The sequence below is a fragment of the Catharus ustulatus genome, chromosome 1, assembly GCF_009819885.2.
Source record: "Catharus ustulatus isolate bCatUst1 chromosome 1, bCatUst1.pri.v2, whole genome shotgun sequence".
Taxonomy (NCBI): Eukaryota; Metazoa; Chordata; class Aves; order Passeriformes; family Turdidae; genus Catharus; species Catharus ustulatus.
Window position 1 is genome coordinate 64,826,253 of NC_046221.1, and position 26,081 is coordinate 64,852,333.

General features: G+C 44.6%; 1 protein-coding gene across 3 annotated transcripts in view; it reads right to left on the reverse strand.

Annotated features, from left to right (window-relative positions):
• E2F3 (E2F transcription factor 3) overlaps positions 1-25,771 on the reverse strand; it is a 41,491-nt gene extending 15,720 nt beyond the window's left edge. For 2 of the 3 annotated variants that reach the window (XM_033081268.1, XM_033081260.1), the window contains exon 1: positions 25,444-25,771. In XM_033081268.1, coding sequence (XP_032937159.1) covers positions 25,444-25,767 — 324 coding nt within the window. In that variant the 5' untranslated portion in view covers positions 25,768-25,771. Of the gene's footprint in view, positions 1-24,875; positions 24,943-25,443 lie in introns of those variants that run through there. The other variant, XM_033081276.1, reaches the window with a different exon arrangement.
• Positions 25,772-26,081: the final 310 nt, after the last annotated feature.

A 26,081-nucleotide genomic window follows, 5' to 3' on the forward strand; every position in this document is an offset into this window, starting at 1 on the left:
TGAACGCCTGCCACAGTTCTTGGGTCTCCCGGGCTCTGCACATCCCATTCCCCTGGAGGTCCTGAGACCTATCAACATCCCCTGCTCCCCTAGCAGGCATTCAAGGTGTATTTGAGGAGCAGCAGTCTGATTTAAATACAAAAGGACAAAAGCTGACCTCAGAATGAGAACAAAAGTAACCTGGGACAAAGCCTGCTGAGATGGGGACAGAAGATAAAACTTATTCCAAAGAACAATGGGATGAGGAGCTGAAAAGAAACTCCAGTTTATGGTCAACTGGGCTGGAAAACAGGAAGACTGGAAACAACCAAGCATGGCAAGGAATAAACTGTTTGTATTAAGTGATAGCTGATGGTGAATTAAGCAGCAAGTCAGAGAAACGTGTCTTAGGGCTCAGCTGCGGGTGTCTCAGAGCTAGGGCAGATGGGCAAGTTAAGCAAGGGACGATGACTAAGCCTGGTGTAGCCTCCAGAAGATATTACAATTGCTAGGGGCAGATAAAATGGCAGCTTTTCTGTATGTCACCACAATGCTGATATTACTGGGGAGGGGATGGATGCAAGCCTTTCCAGCAAGCAGAGATAAATTTTGACAGCAGCAAGGAAGCCATAGTGTAGGTTCTTTAGCAATCCCCACACACGTTGCACAGGCTTTCTTCCACATTTTCTAAATTAAGCAGTCACTTAAAAAAACAATTTAAAAGCTGAGGTTCTGGAGGCATGAACTCTAGAAAGCCATTCCAGAGGTCAGGAGCTGCAGAGAAAAAGGCAAATACATTACATGAAAGGGAAAATTGAACTGAAGCTTGATGAAGAAGGAATACAAGAGAGGAAGCAAAGGAAAAAAGACACCTTGGGGTGAATGCAGAGAAGTATTCATACACTAAAGAAATGTCTCCACTGAATGAAGGGATACAGGCTGAGCATTTAGAACATGCTCAAATGAACAAACCCTGGTATGTGGAGAGCCACGAGTGTCTCACAGAGGGCTGCACCCAGCTGAGAGCATGGCAAGCATTCGGGAAGACTGGAAAATAGGGAGAAGTGCAGAGAGGAAAGCAGAGCTCTCAGCAAGGAAGGGGCTCAGCTCTGCTGGTCAGCTCACAAGCAAAGAAACACCCATGGTCAGCAAAAAGATGCAAGAGGAGTTTCAGAGTTCCCACCTTCAAACTCCTATTGACAACTCATTTTATACCCATTGTCTCATTTCTCAACAGAAATAAATTTGCAATTCAAATTCCTGGAAGGGAGAGGGATTTCCATCTTCCACAAAGAATATTACCCCAGTGGTCTACACGCAGATACCAGTAATTTGTACCATACTACCCTTGGTTTCAGTAGTTAACTCGGACAGTATAAAACATTTAAGAGGAGGTTTAAGGAAAAAAGAAAAAAACAAAATAAAGAAATAACTGGGAATTAAACTATTATGCACGTAAAAGACAATAAAGCATGTCCATAAATGGAAAGTTCTGTAAGTCCTCTCAAGTCTTCCCAAAGTATTACTAGCCTATGAAAAGCAGGCAGTCCCATACAGAGGAACAAGAAGAACAAGACCAGGAGTGGCATTTTTAATGAAAACATGACCTCAAAATTCAATTTTACTTATAGCCATTCATAAAACTGATGTAAAAGAATACAAGTATATATATATAAATATTGCCTTGAAAATTGAATACATTGTAAAATCAACACAAGGCAGAAAAGTCTGAAATAATAGTCACTCATTCATCAGGATTATTAGCTGAGTGACAAGCAGCTTGTATTTAAAGTAAAATTTAAAGGATCTTTTTAAAACAAATGAAAACGCAGTTTACAGAAATCATCCTGATCATTCTAATTCAACACAAAAGCCCCAAACTGTCTTCTCATAAAACAGCAATTGTATTTTAAAAAGGACTGAAAAGTACTTTCTATTATCGCAATTTCTCTTTCCTAAGTTACCACCTTATTTTTCTGCTTATTATAGTTTTGACTGAGGTAAATTCTTCTCCAGTTGTTATATTGAACTTATTAATTTAGCTACAGTCAAATGGTTTGTTTTTAATGTAGATGAATGTTAAAAGAAAATCCCATTTATATATCTATGGTAAATAATTCAATAAGAGGCACATCGCAATTACCAAATTAAATGACATTCTGATCATATGCAGCCCCTCCTATTGGGTACCTGACATTGTGGGCTGAAGGCTGATCTGTTACTCTAGTGAAGTTTCTTTCAAGACCTAATTAAACCATCCTATTTCTATCAATTTTCCATTTTCCTGATTCCCTCAGAAGTATCCAAGAGTCAAGGAAGCCATGAACAGTAAGCACTTAAAGATGAAACCACACAACTTTTATTTAGCTCCGAAAAGCTAAAATGTGGGTGGCCAACTTTCAGCGGCAAATTCTTGTTTGGAAGTGAGACCCAAGCCAGAGGAACTGAGCGGCGGCTTTCCCTTCTCAGGAAGAATGTGCAGGAAGAAGCAACGCAAGTGCCATGAGTGCCTGCAGTCGCTGCTGCAGAACATCCCACAAAGCCATTTCTAACACCCACGGAAAGGAACACATCGGCTTTCAGGCACGCTCAGCAGCTTGCTCCCGTGTTAGTGGTGCTGCACATCCCCAGTGAGCCACTTCACACTCTCATCTTGAGCACGGCTCAACACAAGAACATTTTCAACTGCTTCTAAATGAAACACAATGGCCTGAACCAAATCAAGAAAGTACTGAAATGCAGCAATGAAAATGGTGGTTTCTCTCTGCAACAGCAGATCATTTTTACTGAAGCAGGATTATAATCTTCATGTACTAATTACCTTTGATTTTCATCCCAGTATCTCATGCGACCTGACTTGCCCTCTGATAAGATTATCTCATAGTCACCAATGCTAACATAATTCAGACACCAAGGTAAGGAGACAACCCTGTTTGACATCACTCCATTTTAGGTTCACAGGTCTACTAGAATGCCATGGGATCAGCCCCACACCCCACCAGACTTGCACTCAGTACAGCAGCCAGTGGCAAAACGTGAAGCTTATCTTGTTTTCCTACTCTGCTGCAGTACTTCATATTTTCTTTGCCCTAAAAGAGGAAGGACATTACAACGGTTGTGCAAGACATAAACCAAAGCATAAGCCACATTTCTGGCCTCAAACCAAGAGAATTACACCTATGCTGCATAGGAAATGAATCATCTGAGACCTTTCTTATTGCAATTTTTCCACCAAATACGAACCAATTACTTCTTACTGGAAGCAATGGCTTTGCACCATGCTAAGGCTGAAAGCTCCAGTTACCACTTCATGTTGAAATACGAAAAGTTGTTTTCAGGAAACTACACCCAGTTTTCATCTCAACTGCTAAGCTGCCCATAGTGAGGAGTGTGTGTGTCTCTGGGTAGTCCTGAAACACCTCCCTGCAATCCCCTCATCCCAAAACCAACCGGGGCTGAGCTGCACCTGCTTGGTTAAGGTGGAAGTTGTGGAGACAAAAGTCCCCAAAAATGTAATGACAAACAAATGACAAACAGCCAACATTCGCACCCAGAAGCGCAGACAAGCTAACCAGCATCCAAGGTGAGGAATCCTGACCGTGGATTTTTGGGGATGTGTCTGGATGCAGCAGGATACTTTACCTCTCATTCCCTGGGAAGCATGGCCAGGGCCTTGATGTCACCAGCAGGTTCTAACAGCAGCCTCATCCCACAAACTGGTGTCAAAGCTCCCAGCCCACTTGCCCACCCCCAAAGATACCACCTCAGCAAGGCTGCTGCCTCCAGAGCAGAGCTCAGGGGTTTTCAGTTGTGGTTTGCACCAGTGATTTCTCACCACGCACATCCTTTGAAGAAAACAAGATTGTCACAGAACAGGCCTGATGCTGAACCTGCCAAGTCATGGCAAGCAGCTGTGGGGTGGTGAGGAACATGACGGGACACAGAGAGGGGGCAGGATGTGACAGCAGACCAGCCACCTAAGAGACTTCTTGGTGCAATTTCTTTGTATTGTATTTACATGTAACAGTTCCACCAACACAGGTCCACTTTCTATGTTACTCACTGAGATCAAAGTAAGCCAAATAAGGAAATGATAGCTCAATTCACATGGTTTATGACAGGGCACAACATCTCTATGTGGCTTCAGAGCTGCTCGCAGTGTTTCAGCCCTTCAGAAGACTTTCAGCCTCCTGACTAGCAAGGCTAAACTTGAACTGGACAACAGGAAAATCTTTCCTATCATTCCACGGTTGACCCCAAAGGAAAATCATTGCAAAGCAAATCAGTCTCAAAATACATCCTAGAGATATTTTTGTCTTTTGTATTTAAGGATTATTTTTTATTTTAAAATTCATTAACTTCAAAATGAGATTGCAATTGGATTTGTTTCACCGAGTGGCTTCCACTCTATGTGTGGAAATTAGCACAGCTACTTAGAAAAGAAAACCTTTCAAACACTGCCAGTTGTCTGCCAAACTGTCCATTAAACAAACAAGCCTTGAGATTGGCGGAGGAAGGACGCTGAGAGCTGGAGAATATAATAGGATGAACTTCCTGGTAGGAAATTCCAGTAAATGCCATGGAGCATTAGATAAACAGGTAAAAAATTAGTAGTAGCATTCCAAACATATATATTGACACAGGAATCAGGAAAAGTGTTATTTCTCACTTACAAATCATATAGAATACAGTGATAAACCTCTCTAGGAAGATGTAATTAATAAGACTGGATACATAAAAGGTGAAAAGTGAGGAGAAAGAGGAGCAGTTACAAATCCACATCAATGCTATCTCAGTGCAGGTGCTCTGTAATGGTGCAAGATAGGGCTTGCTTTATGAAGTTCACTCAACTAAACTGCCTGCCTAAGCCACAGCATCTTGAGCTCTGTTTTCCTTGGATACAGGATACCTACAAGAGAGGACGATGCCTGTGGAATTTCATGGATGAAGTTTCTGGAGTGCAAGTTTTCATGTCTACACATGTCTGCGGTTTGTGATGTCCCACACCGGCAATCCCAAACCTTCCAGTACTCCACACAAAATACCCACACCATCTTATACCAGAGCAGTACCAAGGGAAGTGTATCACTTCACTCACTGAGGGGTGATTACAGGACAAGACCAAATTTGTACGTTCTTTCAAAAATTAGTAACACAAAAGATGCATATGTAAACACTTCTATAGAGAGCTACAAACTAGAAGGTAGCAAGTTTTAAATACTCAGGTGCACATGAGCATTAGTGTTGGGTATTCAAATCATCAAAGCAGGTGAATCCTTCCTTTAAAAAAGTCAACACCAATCTTGCTTGACTCCATATTTTTAATTCACTGTCTGAGGTATAACATCTCTTACATCTATTTTTCCAATTAATGGAATTAGTAATGAGAAGTCAGATCTTAAGTAGCAAAATCTTTTATTTTGAAGCACTTTCTTAACCCAGTTCCACCCAAGTATAAAAGCATACAGCAGGATTCCCCAAAAGTAATAAATGGACTTTGAATCCATTAAGGGTGATAAAAATATTATCTAGTTCCCAAAGGTCACTGTGAAAGTTGACAAAAAACACTCAGAAGACCCAGGCGAGATGCGATGATTTGCATTCACAGAATCAGATAATGAGAAATAACGTGGGGTCCTAAGCATTTACTGTAACACAAGATAGTTCTGTGTATTATGTAAGTTGTGAGAGTATTGCTTCACTTTAGGGAAGTCTCAACATTGTTCAAACAGATTAACCCTGATACATTATTTCTGCACCTACAAGTAACTATAATGCTGACTTTGCACAAGAGATCGATTTATCATTTGCAAGTTAATTAAAAATAGTTTCAAAAATTAAATTACCAGCATTGTATAAAAAAAAAATCCTTACATAACGCTGATGAAGTTAACACAATAACCTCTTCCACATACCAAACTTCAGAGTAACAAAAATAAGTGCCCAAGAAACAGGAAAACATGGTTTACATATCCAAAAGCAGCTATTCCTAGAAGCAGCCGGAAAGGAGGCTCCAGATTAGCAGAAAGTTGCAGAAATAGATAAAAGATTATAAGAAAAGAATCACAGACAGCAGGGACCTAAAGACCCCAGTTATGGCTAACAGCCTCCTCCACCCTAGATCTGGAGCCATCAGAAGGCTTCTCTTCACAGCACGTTTCTTTGACTACAAACTGAACCCGGTTTTCATTTAGCCTGGGTTGCTAAACTCCAGAAACTGATGACTTCCTCCCTCCCCACATCAAGGTAGGCAGTTGCTGCATTTACTTTTATTGCACAGGTCAGTCTGGCAACAGCTTACATGGCTGAAATGGCACAGAGATAGCCAAGCTCCTGATGTTTTAAATGCTGTATAATGTCACAAGGAACAACTAATCCACTGAGCTTTCACTGTGATGCACATTCTACCTTGGCAGTATTTTATCAATCCATCACCATGGAGCAGAACAACCTGCTGGCAAAATGACGACAAACTGGTTTCAAATAGGATGTATTACTTATTCTCACTGACAGAGAGGAAAAAAAAAAGACAAAAAAATAGACAAGATGACACCAGGCCTTAACTGAAGTGAATGAGTGTTGGTACACTAAATAATTTTTTTTTTTTTACATTTAGGAAAAGTCTGTCATGCACAGGACAATCCAAAACAAATGTGACAGCCTAAATTACAAGACGACAACCTAAACAGATGGTTTTCCAGGGAGTCATAGGTAATGAATTTCTAGGGGAAAAGACATTAAAGCTGCTGATCTTTCTCAGATTATATAGGATATTTTCAAGAAGTGAACGCTTTTGGCTTTGGTTTTCTGCTTTCAAAGCAGAATATCTTTGGTCATACAGTCACACAAAGACTTAAACCTATGTGAAAACCAACCCATACAGACACAATCTGTCCCTTCTACTTTGTCTTCAATGTATTTCCTAAACAAAACACCTTGAGATGATTTCTCCAGAAAAATTAGTAGCACCCTGAAGTCTCAAATTTTAAAATGAAGTGAATTTGCATTTTTCTCTCTAATCTACACTTTGATGAAAGAAAAGAATCTGACTTTCTAATATGACCTCCTACATATCACAGACCCAGTTGCTGTGCTATTGTAGCCAAGGATAAGAATGCAATTTTAGAATCTTTGTTATGAAAATGAAATTAACAACCACCTGTCAGGAAGTACCATAAACACAGTTGTTCCTACCAAAAAAGCAAGTAGAAGGATTTGCTAACCTCAAGGCTGTTCAGAGCTGAAATTACAGAGCATAACTCCACAAAGAAATTACAGCAAAAGTCATTGTGTCAAAACTTGAAGGCATAAACTCAGTATTTCTCCCTCACTTAAAAAAAAACCTAATTTCCACTTTGAGTTTGCATTGTTTAAGCTTTCAATATTAAATTCTCCATGTGCTCGAGTTAAACAACCTAAGAAGTCTTTTAACACTGGAATCATCTCAGGGAGTGGCTGAGATGGGAAAGCACCACTGGAGATGATCTAGCCCACTTGCCGCTCAAAGAGAAGGCAACTAAAACAGGATTTTAATATGGCCAGTGAATACAACTCCACAGCCTAAGGGACCTGTTCCAACACATCTTTGCTGTATAATCTTCTGTTTAAATGGACTTTCTTATTGCCTTTTATCCTGTCACTGGTCATCACTGAGAATAGCCTGGTTCCATTTCCTTCACTCTCTCCCATCATGTGTTTAAACACTTCCAGGCTCAACAGTTCCAGCTCTCTCAGCCTCCTCTTCTATCTGAGAAGCTCTGAGGCTTTAACCACCCCCATAACCCCCCCTCACTGGACTTGCTCCAGTACGTCCATGTCCTTTCATAATGGGGACCCCAGAACTGGACCCAGCATGTCAGCTGTGTCTCACCAGGGCTGAGCAGAGGGAAAGGAATATCTCACTTCGCAGAGCTGCTTTACAGCAGGTTTGTCCCAGCCCATTCTGGTACCTGGAATTATCCCTCTGCAGAGGCAGGACTTTGCACTTCCTTTTGCTGAGCTTCATGAGGCTCCTGGCAGCCCCTTCCTCACGCCTGTCAAGATCCCTCTGCAGTGCAACCACCAGCTGTATCAACTACCATCCCCAGTTCTGTATTTCCTATCAGTCAAGTCACTCTTTAAAATCAATTTCATAAGTAAAATACTGCTTAAGTTGCACTGAAGGGCATTTTCTTCAGACCTCAAAATAATTCATGCCTTGTTTAACAGCATCTTCTAATTTCTGGATCTTTCCCTTACACAGACTAGTACTGAACCATATAAGATATTTTAGGTACCAGTCACACCAAAACTGTTGACTGAGGCAAAAGTATCCCCACTCTTGTTCATTTTTTGGTACATGCCAGGATGCAAGCCTCAGTGCCATCGCCTCTCAGCGTTGTGCTGGAAGCTGGTGTGCAATTGCTTATCCACTGCAGACTTCTCCGAAGTGCTGCTTTCCAGGATACAGGCCCCCTTTCATAAGGCATGGCTTGCATTCCCTGTGCTCTGGCATACAACTTCGCCTTTTGCTGTATTAAAGACACAGTGTGTCTGAATGTGCCTGCAGAGTAAGTTGTGAGAGCTTCATTATCATTTACTATTCTGTTGGCAATTACTATCACTAACAGTTTTTTTGTTTACTTCTGCGACAATGATGAAAGCACTCCATAGTATTGGGATTAGCGAAAATACTCACTGGAATCAATCAAAAGGACTCTTTTCCTGCCACTTAGCAATTTTAAAAAACAATTTCATATTGAAAGTTACTTTTGTTAATCAAAATGCTTTAGAAAATTAAACATATTTTCTATCAGCCTCGTTCATGCGTCTGATAGTTGCACTTTTGTTAACTTTTGGCTTTCAGCAGGATAAGAAGGGTGAAGGTAGGAAGAGCTAGCTGTGGGATACTGCTGGTAAACACTTTTGGAAACACCACAGGCACTCTTTGCAGAGCTGTATACACAGAATAACTCTATCCTCATAATTGCACACTACTTAAACCCTACAGAAAGGTTTATTTCAAGACTATTGGCCATCCCAAGTATTCTGGAAGTTTTATGGGCACTGGCACTAGGACGGAAGAGCAGAACTTCAGCAGAGGGCAAATGAGACAACACCTGGATTGAAAGCAGAAATTTGTGCATCTACTCATGAGCTTGAATTTCTATTCATTATAGTCTAAAGTTCAGAGAAAGTCCATTTGGCTTCTTGCACTGCAGCCTTCTCCCTCTTTCCCTTTCTGCAACCTGTCCTGCTGTATAACCATGCAGCTATTAGAACTATCCCATAGGCAATGGACAGCAAAATGGGATTTTCCAGAAGCCTGGGGAAGTCTTCCAGTGGAATCTAGCACTAAAATATCACCTATTAAAGGTTGCACTAAAAATTCCTTTCTTTAAATAACTTTGAAGCGAGAAGAAATCCATCTACTCAATTCAGGTCCATGGATTCCTCCCCAAATGTACCCTAATCTATTCAGAAGACAGATGACCATATGGTTTAATTGAGCCTTCTTAACAGAAGCCATAACTTTCTCTCTTATGATCAGTACACCTTGATCCTTGATTTTCAAGTGCAGTCCCACTTATGAGTCATTTTTCCCTCCTCTCACACATACTTTTCAGTCTCTCCTCTTCATCCTTTTCCTCTTGTTTTAGTAAAAGTTGTAGGTAGGGCAAACTGAAATAGCAAGTTTCACAACTGGACATGAGACATTCTTAAATTTAGATCAAATAAGCCCTTCAAAAGTACATGAGAGCTTTCCATCCAGACAGATTTATAAAAGCTACATATAATTATGGAAAGGAATAAAATAAAAATAGCCTGTGGACGATGCCCTCTCTCAACAATATATGGATAGGAAGGAGGGACAGCCTTGTTCTCTTAGAAGCAGTAGCAAAGGTAAGGTAACTTGAGGCAGCCGTAGGAAGTCTCCACCAGCCCGCAGGCTTGCAAGACTGCTAAAAAATCCTTAAGCGCGATGGATTCCCTTAGAAACCCTCATTTTCTACACTGATTGTTTTCCCAACTCTAATTCTGAACTACAATCAAACTGTAAAGCTAAGATTACCCCAGAAAACTTGACTACATCTCACTATCTGCGACTGCAAGTTCTTATCCAAACTAAAGCAATCTTGGACAAAACCTGCTTTACCAGTCATTGGTTTGTCTTGGAAGGCCAAAATTCAATAAAACACAAAAACCTGTTGTCTTGTCTTGACATCCATAACTCCTACCCTTTCAACAGGCGCCTGCTGATGATAGCAGCAAGAGTCGTCTTACTCCCAACTTTCCTCCCACGCTTTGCACTGGCAAGGAGCCCTCAGACACTCTGTCCTGACTTGGAACGAGTTCTGCAGCCTGGTCCTACACTTTCCACCACAAACTGGAAATTTCGTGTCCACTTCAGGTAAATACATTTTATTGAATTAAATGCAAGAAAGTAAATATGGCAGAGTTACAGTGCTCCTTGTGTAAAACACTGACTTCCAAGATAAACAGGAATGCTACACAGCTTTCACATATTGCTATCCTGCAAGCGTTTCAATGCACAATGGTGCTAAAGAAAATATCGGGAGAAAGACGGAAATTTTGGCAGCTGTTGAGGGGAGAACTGAGGCTACTGGCAGTGGGCAGCATGTGTAAGGATTGTGAGATAAATACATCAGACCTTTTTCCACAAGTAATCAATACCAAAACAGCTATGTTTGAAAACAGACAAGATAAAAGTGAAACCCTTATTTTACAGCCCTGTGAGTTACAGGCTGTCTCCAGAGTTAGCTCCACACTAGTTGAGTTTGTAGTGGAGGTATACTTACAATAACAATGATACACCTTCTTTTAAGCCAAAGTTGAAATTCAGCAGTATATTCTGGTCACAAAGGCAGAATTCTGCTGTGGCATGGAATAAGCAGGGCCCTGGGTGCACTCACCACCATCCAAGGCTGGCTCCATCTCACCATTTGAGGGGCAGAAAGGAGACTTTGCTAGGAGTGCAGAGTCATGAAACTCAACCTTCCTCAGCCAACTTTGCATTGACTGGCATTCATTACCACCCATCTGACCAGAAGCCCCATGAGCCTTCCCACCTTCATAAGCTACACAACTTTGGCTGCAGCTGTTGTTGATTGTAAAAGCCATCCCAGTTGCTATCTTTTACACAAGACCACAACTCCTTTACTTTCACCTATTAACAATTAGTCACATTAAAGCCCTGTTTAGAGCTGTACCTGTCAGACTGTACCTGCAGAGCAGCACAGCCAGTCTTTCTCTGGAGTTATACCCGACAGCAGTAATTGCCAAAAAGGCCTCCAGTATAGCAAGCTCACTACATACATAACTGCTAGGTACAAATTACATTTATATCTTCACCTACTTCAGTGCCAGCCATCAGAGTAGAATTACATTACATTAGCCTGGGAGCCCCAGTCAGGGGCTGGAAGACAAGCATACGAGGCATGGTGCAAACTGTACTGAGCAGATTCCCAGTTTAAGCAAATATGGCTTTCCTCCATGAACTGAGGATGTTTACATCCTAGTTACTCCTCCATGTGCTCACAAACCCACTATCCTGCCCCAGACCCTTCAAAGCTGGAGGTGGAGACAGGGTGTGAGCTCCCTCCAGCCCTTGGGCAGCGCTGGCCAGGCTGTGGCAGCTGCACACCCTCGGTAACCCAAGCAGTCAGTAGTGGCACAAAAGCTGCCTATTTCCTTGCAGAGCCACATGTTAGGGTTTTATTCCACACAACACCACTGGTTTCTAGGAGATGCTGAGGTCACACACACAGCAAGGGTCTTGCTCTGCTGCCACTCCAACCAAGTGTCTCGTGTGGGGAGAGGGCATGGCAGCCTCTGCCGGCCACCTCCACCTTGACCATACAGCTGGCTGGGCCAGGGAGCTCCCTGTGCTGAAAACTAATAACTCACCCCGTGTTAGCTTTCAGCTGGAGCAGTCCCCAGTCTGACAAGTACAGAGAGGTACGAGGGCAGGCGCCAAAGCAGGCAGGGAGGGAAGGCAGCATGACCCTATTTGTGGCGGCACCAACTTGGATCACTGCAAGTTGGTGTGAAACCACATCCCCAAAGAGTCTCCCAGCATGGTTCCAGGAAATCCCCTCTGTTATGGGAGGCACTTCTAGTAGCACAGACCTGGGTCCCAAATCGTCCTTCCAATCCCATGAGGCAATTAAAGGTACTCTGCCTATGAGAGGATTACATTTCATTTCCAAGAAAATGCAGATAAGAAACAGCAGGATATTTTAGTGTCCAAGACAGACAGCCATTCTCATGCTGCTGAACGGAATGAATACGGCATGTTGGTGTAGGGCACGATGGTGAGAGCCAATGGGAAGACCTCTATCTCTCAAAAACCTCCTGCAGATATCCATCATGACTGAATCACTTTGCATTTCAATCCCTGCATGAAGCTAGTGACCACCTGAAGGATCTTGACATGGTATTTAATCCTCTTCTCCATGTTATTGTCCTCAAAATACCTAACCGTTTACCAAGCAGCACAACTGTTGAACAGCATGTGACTTGAATTCAAAATGCTGAAAGCAAGTCTTATCAGATCTACCCTAAAAGAGTATCCTTAAAGTATAACAAGGAAGAAACTGGAACCATCAGTTAGTAATATTATCACTCTTTCCTCACAGCAGAAAACAAGGAGAGAAAAAAGCTAATCAAATACTACCACCTTTCTTCCCCTCTGTTCTAACATTGACCACATTTGCGGTTAAATGCAAGGAGTCAAACTTCCTATAAGCAGTGTTGTTACGGTTCCAGATTTCCACTGTGGTTCAGCTGTATCACAGCTCTGGAAAGGCAAACTGGCATGTGCTCAAACCACCACCTTCCCTTTATCAGGGTGAAAAATTCCATATTGTGACTCTAAAAGGTTCTTTACCTGAATCACCTGGCTGGCCTGCCTTCTAAGATTAAAGATCTTAATAGTGAACTTGAAAACACACTTTGCTGAAATTTATATTCTGGATAAAAATGCTTAGTGAAAATAGTGATGCAATTTCATCATGCTACAGGAGATGCATGCAGCCAGTTAAAATCTACCTTCCCATTAAGACAAAACTTATAATTCAAGGTTCTGTCTGGGAAGATCACTGCACCTGTTCCATACTGGGGCTCATGCCCAAGCAGTCATGGAGAGGCAGAGCAACAATGAGGAAAAAAAAACATCATTTCAGGGAGAGATGAAGTACTTGTAGAAGGCATTCAGCATTACTCTGCAGCAGAAGGAACAATACATTTTCATAGGAATTGATCAACACTAACCAAAGACACTGGACTGAATCTGGGCAAAGAATCTGACATCAGCTTTTCAGGAGGAAAGCAAACCTTCCAGGTCCATCACAGGCAGGCAGGCTATTCCTAATCTTCTAGGCATGCCACACTTGTACTTTCAGTGGGAAAGCCAGGGTAGGCAAGGGTAGAAAGCTCTGGTGAGCAATTACCTTCACTGGGATCTTTAAGCCACCCATCTTATGCCATTGCACTATTACACAAAGTTCTGGATCTGTTGGCTTTTTCCATTTCAACAAGGTATTGCCTGCCATCCAATAAGTCAATAAGACATGATCAAGTAGCTGATATTTTTAGCTAGATACACTACAGCACCTCACAGGTGCCTCAAGTTTTCTCCCTGCAAGGTCTGAAGGCAATTCCCTCCTTCTCTGCTGCTGGCTGAGCAGAGTTTGGGAAGCTGCTCTTCACATGCTGCAGCAAGGGAGCTTTTTGAACAGTTGGGAAAGCCGCATTTCTCCACTTCAAATGAAGTACTTAGAACAGATATAATCCCTGTCCAGTACCACTGGTGCTGCTTCCCCACCTTGGAGGAAGTAGGGAAGTGGTTTGAAACTGGCATTGAGGCCATCAAAAGAGTGAAAGGGCAGTCAAAACCCCCCCAAACTGCACAAATCTAAAGGCAAAAGAAAAAGACTGAAATTCTGATCCTTTCTTACTGAAAACATAATGATAACTCTTGATTCACTTCAAAACCTGATTCTGGCCTTAGAGAAAGGAGTCCATCTTAGTCTCTGCATTGCAGATGAGAACAATCACATTTTTGCTTGCTCTGACTTATCGCTAAATTGATTATTCTCCAGGACTAGGAAAGAGAGAGAAAGGAGGGAGATTGTAATCACCCTCATAAAATTCTTTTAGGTGAAAGAAGCGAATGCATCTTACTTTTCCTAGCAACCCTCTTTCCTAATTCTGAAGCAAATAAATCACACTAAGGATAGTATCTTGAACATATGGCTCTGAATAAGGGGGATTTGCCTCTTTCTCTTCTTTTTTTTTCTTCCTCTAAATTAAATATGCCAGTCTCTGGAATTCCCTACACATTCCCTTTCACAGCAAAAGGGGTTTCTGTCCCCCCAAAATACAAACACCACAGAAAAGATTCCTTTGTAACTTCTAACTTAATTCTGCCCACAGAAGGCTGTACCTAAGTTTAATATCTAGCCAACTGCACACAACCTGTTCACTGCTGTTGCATTCACTTCCCACATACTCAGCAAACACGATGCTACCAACACAAGAATAGCGAAGGACTTCAGTGTGCCAAGACCAGAAGCAACATGAAGAGCATCTTCACAGATGAACAGGTCATAACAAGGCTGCAGGCTGCTGAATGATCTTGCATCTTTCTCTGCCATCTCTCTTGAAAACACCTACAAAGCACATGGCTCTAAGTACAGAAACTCATGGGATGTGTTTTTACTTTGCCCTTTTCCCTACACAAAATACCTCACACTGCACGGTGCGGGCTTCAGATGCTCCCCTGACTTTCTGCAGAGCAACTGAAGCAGAGGACCACTGGGAAGGATGCTGCTAACCCCTCGATCTGGAAGAGGCTTTCCACAGGCACCCTGGAGGAAGGGGGAAACATCCCCTGAAGTTCCTCATTCCCCTGCCTGCAATCCAAGAAGGCAGCTGGTGACACTGCGTGGAAGACGATCACAGAGAAGTTTGCCAGCAGGAACGAAAGGGTAACGAGAATGCCAAAAGCCAACGGTCTGCATTTTTCTTTATTTTTGGTAAGCAAAAATAAAACCAAGCAACACGAATGTGACTAGCAATAGAAATCAGGAAGTGTAAATTATTTTATAGAAAGCGTGAATGAAAGTCATACCAAAAGCCACCTGAATGTTTCTCTATCACAGACAATTTCTCATGTTCTTTTATGTCATCTTTGCAGTGTCAGTTTTCGAAAGAACAATTCTCAGCTCAGCACGACAGAACAGTAATACTGACGGGCATGCAGAACATTAGCATGTTATAAATAAACTGCTAATTTGAGGTGGGAAAAATCATCAAGGCAGCTCTTATGATTAAGAACCACAGAAAGAAAATGAGCAACTTGCTTATGCTTTCGGGACACTGTATTTAAAAAAAAAAAAAAGAGAGAAAAAAAAACCCCAGAGCTTTTTCTAACCCCTAATTCCTGAGGAAAAGAAAGAACAAACCCAGTGAAATACCCAAAGAAACCTGTGAAAATGTTATTATAATTTTTAAAGCCCTCCCTGCACCCACCTCAAGTAGTAAGTTGTCTTTTTCACTGGCTCAAGCAGTCTTGTGCTTAAGGATACTACAGCCGGGTTGTGAAGTTTCAGCTTCCTCTCACCCGACTTGCTGTTTTACATAACTCCCCAGAGACATTTTTTGGTCACAGATACCGCGCAGCTGAAAGCAAAAAAACAACCCACCCAAAAAAGTACGAGGTGCAGAGGCATTATACAGTAATTCAGATCTAGGTTACTTAGAGCCACTCAATAAAACTCTTACCATGAAAAGTGAAACTTTATTCTGCTGAGCCGACGGCCAGGATTATTCGTGCCTGCGATAGCCCTGATCACCACCCTCCGCCTGCCCTGTGTGGGGTTCCCTTCCCACCCTGTCCACAAGTCTGCAAGGACAGATAACTCCCCACCATGGCACGGCTGCCACCTCAGCTATTATTTCTGTACCGCTCCAGTGCTGTCGCTCTGTCCCAGCATGACACTTACCAAGCACTGCTATAAAAATTTCTGCGAATATCTATGTTTTCCATGAGCGGGGATAATGGCCTCATTGCAGTAGCCTTGATAAAAGCTCCAACAAGACAGCTTTCAGATATCACCACACAAAAGCCTTCTGTGAGAGCTGTAACCAACATCAATTCCCGCTATGCGAAGACATTAGACAAAGTGTGAACTAGCTTACTGTATGGGGACAAAAAACTGACTGTCAATGTGTGGGACCAACGCTGTCTAAAAACACAACGCTGGCAAGGCAAAATAGCACCAGCATATATACATGGTAATTGCTATTTAATTCCAGAATTAGCAGCACAAGGAAACAAGTACTGAAGGCACTATTAGGTTACTAGCATTGCTCAAGACATTATAATTCCATACAATTCCATTTCTAGTGTCCCTGGTAGGAAAATGACTTTAAAAACAGCAGACATTAAAAATACCCAAACAGAAGGTGAAGGAAAGCCCAGTTTCCATTATGGAAGTGCTCAGAGAATGCCGCAAACCCTTCAGATCTGCTCCTTAGAGCATGTATTTTCCTATAGAATCATGGAATAGCTTGGGTTGAAAGAGATCTTTAAAGGTCATCTAGTCCAACCCCGCTGCAATGAGCACTGACATCTAACTAGATCAGGTTGCTCAGAGCCCCATCCAACCCAGCCTTGAATGTTTACAGGAATGGGTACCTATCACCTGTCTGAGCAACCTTTTCCAATGTTTCATTAGCCCTGCTGCAAAAAATGTCTTGTATCTAGTCTAAATCCACATTCTTTTAGTTTAGAACTATTATCCATTAATAATCATAGAATAACCCAAGTTGGAACAGAGCCATAGGATCACCAAGTTCAACTCCTGGCCCTGAAGAGCAGCCCTGATAATCACACCGTGTGCCCGACAGCATTGCCCAAAGGTTTCTTGAGCTCTGTCAGGCTTGGTGCTGTGACCACTTCCCTGGGGAGCTGTTCCAGTGCCCAACCACCCTCTGGGGGAAGAACATTTTCCTAATACCCAGCCTAAACCATGGTGGATAACCTGGGATACACAAACCACCATTCCACCTACAGTACAAGATGAAACCTTTTCTGTGCATAATTTTGGACTTTTTACATACTTATCTGCTTACACTCGGGTAGCATACGAAAAGTCAGAAGTCTATTGTCAACCCCAATGGACTGCACCAATGTAATTGCTGGGTCAAGAGATAAGGTTTTTACTTCCAGACACAAAATTTGCCAGATGACACCTCTTAAATTGAAGGTCTAGGAAGGAGGGATGCAACCAAGTCTACATTGTCAATTTGTTTCTGAAAAACATTTGAAAGGCAAATTTGAAAGCTAAGTTTTTAGACAGCATAGTACAGTCGCCCCACAGAGAAGTATTTCACTCTAAAATTGCATCTCTACTTTAAAATGCGTAAAAAGTATAAAATCCTACAGTGCATATTCAGTGACTTGCAAAAAAAAAAGTATCTGTTACTGCACTCTAATTTTAGTATGATTTTATAACTAACGGATAGAACCAAAATTAAGATGAAGTTATATTCAGAAAGAGCTAGTAGAGTGGACCAACGAGCCTGACATGATATATAAGAATTAGACTCTTGCATGGTGTGCACCACTGAGTCCTAAACCAGAGACTTTTAATGTCACCTCAATTAACAAGGAAGGAAGTTTGCCAATGAGTTCCTTCCCCCACCCTCCTTTTCTAGCACTAAGTTATGCAATATGCAACAACCTTTGAACTAACAGCTGTACAACAAGTAAAAAACCCCAAACCAGAGTAGCATGCTTAAGACGAGAATGTCTTTCAAGAAGTTCATTAATGAAAATTACTTTTAGGATCTATGCACACATAACCAACAGACATACCACAACTCAAGGCAGGAATGCTGGAGCTGAAGCAGGCAAAGCTAAGCAAACATCTCTTGTTGCCCAGATTCCCAATACAACTTATTTTTACCCAAAATAGTTCTTAAAATGTTTTCTAAAAGTTTTCATCTATTTTTGTGAAACAACTAGTGGCTCGCAAGGTCTGTGTCACAGGACCGTAAAATTTCATTGTAAAAATAAAGAAATGAAAGCCAAAATAATAGCAGCCTCTGCTTTTAACAGGGGTTTGTCCATTTAAAGCTACAGATACCAAGGATTCAACATCTGCAATACTGCAAGTGCACATTGCAGGAAACACCGTATCTTCTGAAAAATCACATTCTAGACCCTTGAAACGAGGCACCTGAATATGCCACCATCCTTAGGTAGTGGACGCTTCTGGGCCTAAATGCAGCCACATGCAAGGTGGAAGAATCTTGAAAGTAGCTGGAGGTGATCAAACTAAGTCTCCTATTCAAAGAAAGCAATGAAATGGAATACTGGTTTTACTTTTAGAGGCAGGAATAAAGAAAAGCCACATTTGCCCATATAACTCAGCACATGCACAGAAGAGATGCCAGTTGATTCTGAGAAGGTGATCTTTAATGCTCCATTTTGCCTTCCTAGTTTAGTCCTAGGCCAAAGAGCTTGGGCACAAAACACCCGAGAGCTGCAGGGCATGCACGTGCAGCAGTGACAGAGTTAGCATGTTAGTTTTCACACTGTCACAGGCCAGGTCAACAACTGTCCACATTCATAAGTGGGACAGGAGACTCATGACACACGCCATTAACCTTAGGCAAGCTCAGTTTGCAAATAGTTACCAGCACATTTGCTGTGCATTCATGTATGTATAAAAGGGATGCTAAAACCCATGAAGCAGTACTCTCTTACCACACAACAGAGGCCATTTTCATTAAGCTCTGGCTTAATCAACACCTAGTCAAGCTCCTGCCTTCTCCCTTTACAGGGCTTGAAGATGCAAATATTTACCACAGGTCATGTTGAGCTCACAAGGCATTCAGAACTCCATGAATGCCACTTGATCCAGCAAATATGCAGCAGCATCCAAGCAGACAGCATAGTACTTCAAGAGACACCCATGCCAGGCATAGTACTTCCAAGTGTGGTTTTGGACCAACTTACTTGAGGAAAACAGAAGTTAAATAGTTCCTTTTTAAAGATGTGATAAATTGGGCAATTTTGCCAAGCCTGTCTTCAAACAGAACTGAAATTGAAACAGATTCCAAATACCTCACCAGCAGCACCTCCAGGATTGCAGCAGCCCCATCCCAGAGGAACAGGCAGCCTCCCTCTCACTGCCCACCACTGACCCCAGGGAACACGATGGGGGTTTCATCTCCCCAGAACTACAAACACAATCCCGGTCTTGAAAAATAATGCAGGAAACTATTAACTCTGTCAGTCAAAATAAAAGCCTGAAGTCCAACTTAGTCATTTGTAAGGATGAGAGTTACCTCCATATACACACACTCAGCCCTGCCAGTTGTAAATAAGGTTTTTTGCAGAGACTATAAAGACTGGAGATTTAGTTAGTCTAAGAGCTTTCCATCTGCTGAAGCCCTGCACTGGGTTGGATTTTCATTACTACCACTGGTGCAAGAAACCTACTGGAACTAAAGTCAGTGTCCAACTCATCCTTAGAAGGCAGTTCCTCCACAAACCAGGACTAAAGCCTGAGCCACCTTCCCAGCCCTGCACACCAGCAACAGGACCAGCCCTGCCACCAGAGCCATGGCCATCAGCCAAGCAGACATCTTCGGAAGTGAAGCCTGAAAGATATCATACCTGAAGCCACCAAGAAAAGCTCCTGTCTTCATTGCACATTCTTGGTGCTCTGAGCAGGAGGGATGGGCTGAATTTCCCTCCCACAACCACATCAGCCGACTGGCCTACACAGGACTGTGCTCCAAACAGGAATGGTGCTGCTTCACTTCCCTGTTTGCAACCCGCATCTCATAACAAGCTATTCCCACAGCAGCCATGCCTACTCATTCTCTCTGTCCCACCCCTCCCATTCCCCTCTCCAGGGCCAGGTTAAGACCTCATGAAACAAGCTGAGTCTGAAAGGGTCTCTGCAAAGTGAGTCTACCGTGTGTTCCGAACATCTCAAACATCTTTCCAAGTTGCCAGTCCACAGTAAAAACTCACAATTACAGACACACTTGTTTTCACACCCACATGGTTTCTTCATAAAAGGACACCTTTATCTTTGTATTAATGGTTTCCAATTCAGGAGAAATGAATTGTCTGACACTCTTCAGCGTGGAGAAGACATCTGAGGACTGGAGATAATTTATCATAAACTGTGCAGAGAAACATATCAGAAAATCATTTTTCCCTACCACAATATCTAGGATCACATAAGAACACTATAGACAGTTCAAACTGTAAAAAGAAACCAAAAACCAAGGCAAGAAATAAAATATTTTTTTCCTTTCATACAAAATAGCTAAATCATGTCTAGAACTTGTTGCTACCCAAGGTCAGAACTACAGCTAGATTCAAACAGGGATCACAAAAATCTCCAGCCACTGGTAGCTATAAAAGCCATTGTAACCCCTGACCAAGAAAGTGCTCTCTTGAAGCACAAAGGGCTTTCCTGTGCAAGCCTCCTTCCCCACCTTCTTTCCTGAAAGACTTGCCGCAGTCATAGTCAGAAAAGTAGTGGGGGAACCCTTCATCTTGCAAAATATACAGCTGTTCCTAAATTCAAAAATTATTCTCCTTGTAAATGCTTGCACATACTCACAGATGAACAGTAAAATTAACAGAGCAGCACCAACATACTTAATATAAAATGAGGGGAAACAAAATGGCTATATTTGCTCAACCAGGTGGAACGGAAGAATAAACAGGCCATAAAGTGACCCCTACCCTGTTTTTGGTAAGCAGACTGGTGGTGCAAGGAAAATACATCCACAGAAAGAACAATTAAGACCAACATCATAAAATGGAGGCTTGCTGGGACAATTTAACCTCTGCACCACTGCATGGGCAAATTCCCATCTCCCTCCTTCTCACTGACCCCATCTTGGGCCCAAGATGCCTGCCAGACCTAATGCCCACCTGCAGCTCTTCTACTTTGTTCAAGCGGCAAAAACCCAACCCGTAAGCGCAGACAGATGCTCCCCAGGCACAGCAGTAGGGGAAAAACCCAGTCTGGCCATAGGCAGAGCAAAGGAGATGATACAGAGGAGACAGTGAGGGACAAGCAAACCTGCTCCTTCCAGCAACATTAAAGCCTTTGAGCAGCTCAGCTGTTCATGGAACCCTGCCAAAAGCCCTTATCATCCTGGGGCTACCATACTCAGGAGTTCTGGTGCAGATGGAGCCACACCAGCACAACTGGACTCCGCATGAGGATAGCAAAGCCATCAGCAAGCTACAGCCTATTCCTGTAGGGTTTTATTAGGATGCCCACTTTTCACAAGATGTTTGTCACATGGTTAGGACAATCAGGATTTATACTTCTTTGAATTCACCTCAAACGGCTGCACCCAAAAGACCATGAGGTACCACCTCAGGAAGAGTGTGTTGTTGGAGAAGGATTCGAACCAAAGAAAATCCTTTAAACGCTATTTAAAAAGCAAAGGTCCCAGACTCTTACTAACATGCATTTCTACTAACACAAACTATCAGGCAAGAAAATGGGTCTGAATATGAAAACACCTATGTCTTCACATAGAAGACACATTGCTGCAAAATAAAGAAAAGCTACTGAGTTGACTGCCTGCTTCTCTTGTTCGACTTATGCGTTTTTCTTCCATACCTTAAATCCTTGTTCATTATTTATGTGCTATTTGGCTTGCTCCTTTACATAACACCTAGGAAAAAGACTGTGGGTTACCCCATTTTTCTCCCTTTCCAGCTGTGTCTTGCTGAGAAGAAGGGAGGAAGGAAGAGGTACTTTCTAAATCACCAGAAAAATGAGAGAGGTACTAAGTATTCAGTTTGGAAATGTAAATCCTCCTGCCCCCTTCTGAAGTATGCCGAACTAGCCTCTCCACAGCTCATGTCATCTAAAGGCCACAGGAGTTCTCTAAAGATATTGTTGTTAAGAGGATTTAGCCCCTTTTAAAAAGGACTTAACATGTGGGTGGTGTCTCCATTTAAGCATTTTCTCATGGCTAAGAAAATGGCCCTCTTCTTAAAGGCTTATCCTTATAACCCAAAGACAGTAAGAAATTCTCTACTATTTGAATTAGAAACATTTTGAGCAGCTTGCTTTTATAGCAGCCCCATTTCTGAGCTCACGGTAGTGCAAATGGCAGTGACTTTCTCACATCAAGTGAGAATGCTTTTGGGGTACCTCATCAAACATTAATTTTTCCTGTGGTCTCATGAGGATCCAAGCAGATTCACAAACTCACTGACACTAAAAGAGTGTGGTGTCAAAACTCCTGTGCCATATCCCTGGCCACCACTTTCCCTTGATGGTCCCTGGCACTTCCCAGACCTGCCATTAGCTGGTTCAACCTGCTTGCCCAGCAGAAAACCTTTATTTATTTAGGTCAGGGTTAATTTTCCATCCTGGGAAGCCTGAGATTCCAGAAGGAAAAAGGAACCAGCCCCCAGCAGGGTGCAGGAGAGCATGGGAGGATGCAGGACCACTGGCCCCTTGCCACGGCACTGGCCCTGTCTCGAGACTCAGGCTCCCCCAAGGGGTGCAAAGCTGATGGCTGTTTTGCAAGGGTTAATTCTTCATTACTGCTGGTGTTTAAGCCATAGCAGGGGTTCAGACCCACCTGGTAACACTTTCTATTAACTCCCCAGGAATCCTGCAAAAGCCCCTCAAGTTGAAAGGGCAGGCAGGCTGGGTCACAGCCTCCCAGAGCCAGGGCTCTCCAGGGTACAAGGACCTGGTTAGCAACCCACAGCCACATGAGCTGCCACGACACATGGCAACAGAGCAAGGAACTGGCTTTGGACAGTATGGAGATGCCTGCTAGGGATATGGAAGAGTGTGCAAATTCTCCTCAGTGTGAGGCTGGGGAGGCCTGTTGTTATGGACTAGGCCACTTTCAAGCCTTTTCCAGGAGTGTTACACATACACAAACACTGATAAAACAAATTCCCAAGGGGAAGCAGCTTACTTGGGCCAAAGAACCTTTCTCATTTACTCATGTAGTCAGTTGAACACCTCCCTGCACAGCCTAAACTGTACTGCTGTTATCCTTTCAAGTCATACCATAGTTTATATTTGGAAGTGATGGGTGGGTTGCCAGCGCAGTTGCAGTGCATCTGAAAGGCAAAAATATTTTCACAATCCTAACCAGTGCAGGTGTGCTGGCCAAATTTTAGACTCATCTCTACAGCCTGTTGCATAGCAGGGCTTTGTTTTCAGCTGGGGGTCTCAGACTCCAGCTGCTACTTGCAACTCAATAATCAAGAGCTAAATTTATATAGGTGCTACTTGCCTGAGCTCACTGCCTCAGTTAACCAACGTTTCCGCACTCATTTCACCAGTCCCTAACATTAGTTTGTCAAAAATACTCTGCTAGGAACCAAGGGCAGAACATCCTAACCTCCCAGTCCCAGACAATCTTCCATGACTTTTGAGGAAGGCAGACCAGAAAGGGCTGGATAGTGTCCCTGCCAAGCCTTTTGCAGAGCAGAAAGACAAGGCAGAGCACTAGGGCGCTTCAGCCTGACTTCCCAAAAGACGGGTCTGTGGCAGACCAGCACAGTTCCTGAAGGGCACTGACATGAGCACGGCCATCCGGGCAGAGCAGGATGCACAGCCCCTTTCCTGGTGTGTGCCATGGATGGCTTATCGCCATGGGAGGGTGCCAGCCACAGGCTGTAGATACTGCTGGCCTAACCACTCTCTTCCTCCCCCATCCCACATCTCTCCCCAAAGTTAATACAGGGGCTGAGGGTATACAACAAACGTACAACTTGTGTAAAGACCTTTTTGCCAAAATCACTTTCCCCGCTTTCAAACCTTTAAGCCTTCCCAGTTTTTTAAGGCCAGGAATTTTTCCCATTAGAGAGGTGGGCAGCGTACAAAAAAAAACCCCACACACTAAAATCATACATGAAGGTCTTATAGGACCCATTAGTGAAAAATTTCAGGAGTTCCTATGACATCACCATCCCTCCCACAAAGCCAAAAAAGCCTGTATAATTTTTCTCCCAGAATCATCGTGTAACATATGCTCCTCTTTGAATTCAATTACCACCACCTTCCCACCTTCTAGGAATCAACCTTCACATAGGACCGCCAAATATTTACAAAGTGGCCTGAAGCAGCCTGCTTGATACTGAGTGCCATTAGGTTACACTGAAGACCAAGAGCACAAAAAAAAAAAAAATCAATTATCTTTTACAGCAAAGATGCTAATTTTAAAAGTAAATAATTATAATAATAATTTTTTAAAAAGCTTTGGATGGGATTTGATGAGCCTTGAAACTTCCGCCACTAGCTCAGCAACCAACACCTGCAGAAGCCCACACAAGAGGCAGCTCATGCCATCCTCACCGGTCTCCCAGCTGCTTCCAAAGCTCTTCCAGAAGTATTTCAGAATTACAGCACCATCCCATACCTGGACCATCACCGACTGGATGCAGGAAAGAGGAAAAGGGGGCGGGAAGAAGGGGTGTTAAATCCCCTTTTGCCCTGGCAGGGGCGCACCGGGGCGACAGGGGGAGAGCTGGGAAGGACTTGAGCAATCCCACGCCGCCGGGTGGGGGTCGTGGAGCCCGGGGGGGCTGGGGGGGGCAGGTGAGCCCCTCCCGACGCCCACGACCCCCGCCCGGCGGGGATGCCCCGCGCCCTCCCCCACTCTCCAACTCGGCGGAGCCCACGAGGGCCAAGCGCGCACCCGAAATCGGCGAGGACAAAGAAAACCCCACGAGTGGGGGAGGCGGAATTTTTTTTTTTTTTCCTTGAGGTGGGGGGGGCGCGTAAATTTTAAGGAGGGGGCGTAAATTCTAAAGCGGGGGGAGAGAAGGGCTGGTGCTCGCCGCCGCCCCACGAGTCACTGACCTGCTGCAGGGGCATTTCGGAGAGCGGCGGGGGCCGGGGGCAGCCGGCCGGCGGTCGGGCTGTCCCAGGCCAGAGGGAGGAGGAGGAGGAGGAGGAGGAGGAGGAGGAGGAGGAAGCGGCGTCCCCCTCCCCGCCCGCCCCGGCTCCCAGTCACAGCCGCGGCCTCCGCGCACGTGTGCCAGACGTCACCGGCGGCTCCGGGGGTGAAGCGGAGACACCGGCGGGGCACGGCCCGGCCCGGCCCCCCGCCCCGCGGGAACCGGGGCCCTTCCCCGCCGCCGGCTGCTCGCTCTTTGCGCCCGTGCGGCGGGACGTGGCGGGGGATTATTATCCCCCCGCTTTTTCTCCCCCTCCACCTTTTTTTTTTTTTTTTTCCCTCTCCTTTTCAATAAGACCCGGCAGCGGGGGTTGGGAAGCAGGCAGGAAAGTTTATTGCAACAAAGCGCTGCCTCCGCCTTTCCTGCCCTCCCCCCCGCACCCCGCCCGCCCCCCGGGTCCGGCCGGCAGCGGGATCCCCCCCCGTCCCCTTCACCCTCCCCGCGGGGACGGGGGGAAAACACAAAATTACCGGGGGGCGGCCTCCGCCTCCGCCGAGAGCGGGCTGCAGCAGCGCCGTCCTGCCGGCGGGTCCGTGGGGGGTGCAGTACAGCGAGCTGCCAGCGGGCTGGCCCCCATCCGCCGCCGGGGCAAAGGCACCGGGAGCCTGGGAAGCGGCGGCGGCGGAGGAGGAGACAACACAGGGCGCCCCCGCCACCGCGCCGGTGCTGCGGATCTGGATGAAGGTGCCGGCGGCAAAGCGGGCCGGGAAGCCGGCGGGGGCTGCTCTGGAGTCCGTGGACGGCGCGGGCGGCGGCGCTGCTGCCGGGGCCGAAGGCTGGAGTCCCCTTCTCATCCTTCCCTCCGGGTCTGTCCCCGCAGCCGCGTCTCCTCCTCCCCCCCGTCCCTCCTCCCCCCCCGGCCTTCCCAGCTCCTTTCCTCCTCGATGCCGAGGCCCCGCGCAAAATACTGGGGGCTGCGGGTGCCGGGGGGGCCCCGGCTGCAGGATGCGGGGCGCCGGGGGGGGACGGAGGCGGCGGGGCGGGCAGATGCGGCGGATGGAGCGGGGCCGCTCCCGCTGTGTGGGGCCGGCTGGAAAATGGCTCCAGGAAGCGGCGGCTGCTGACAATGAATGAAGGGAAAGGAGACGGGTTACGCGCCAAGAGCCTC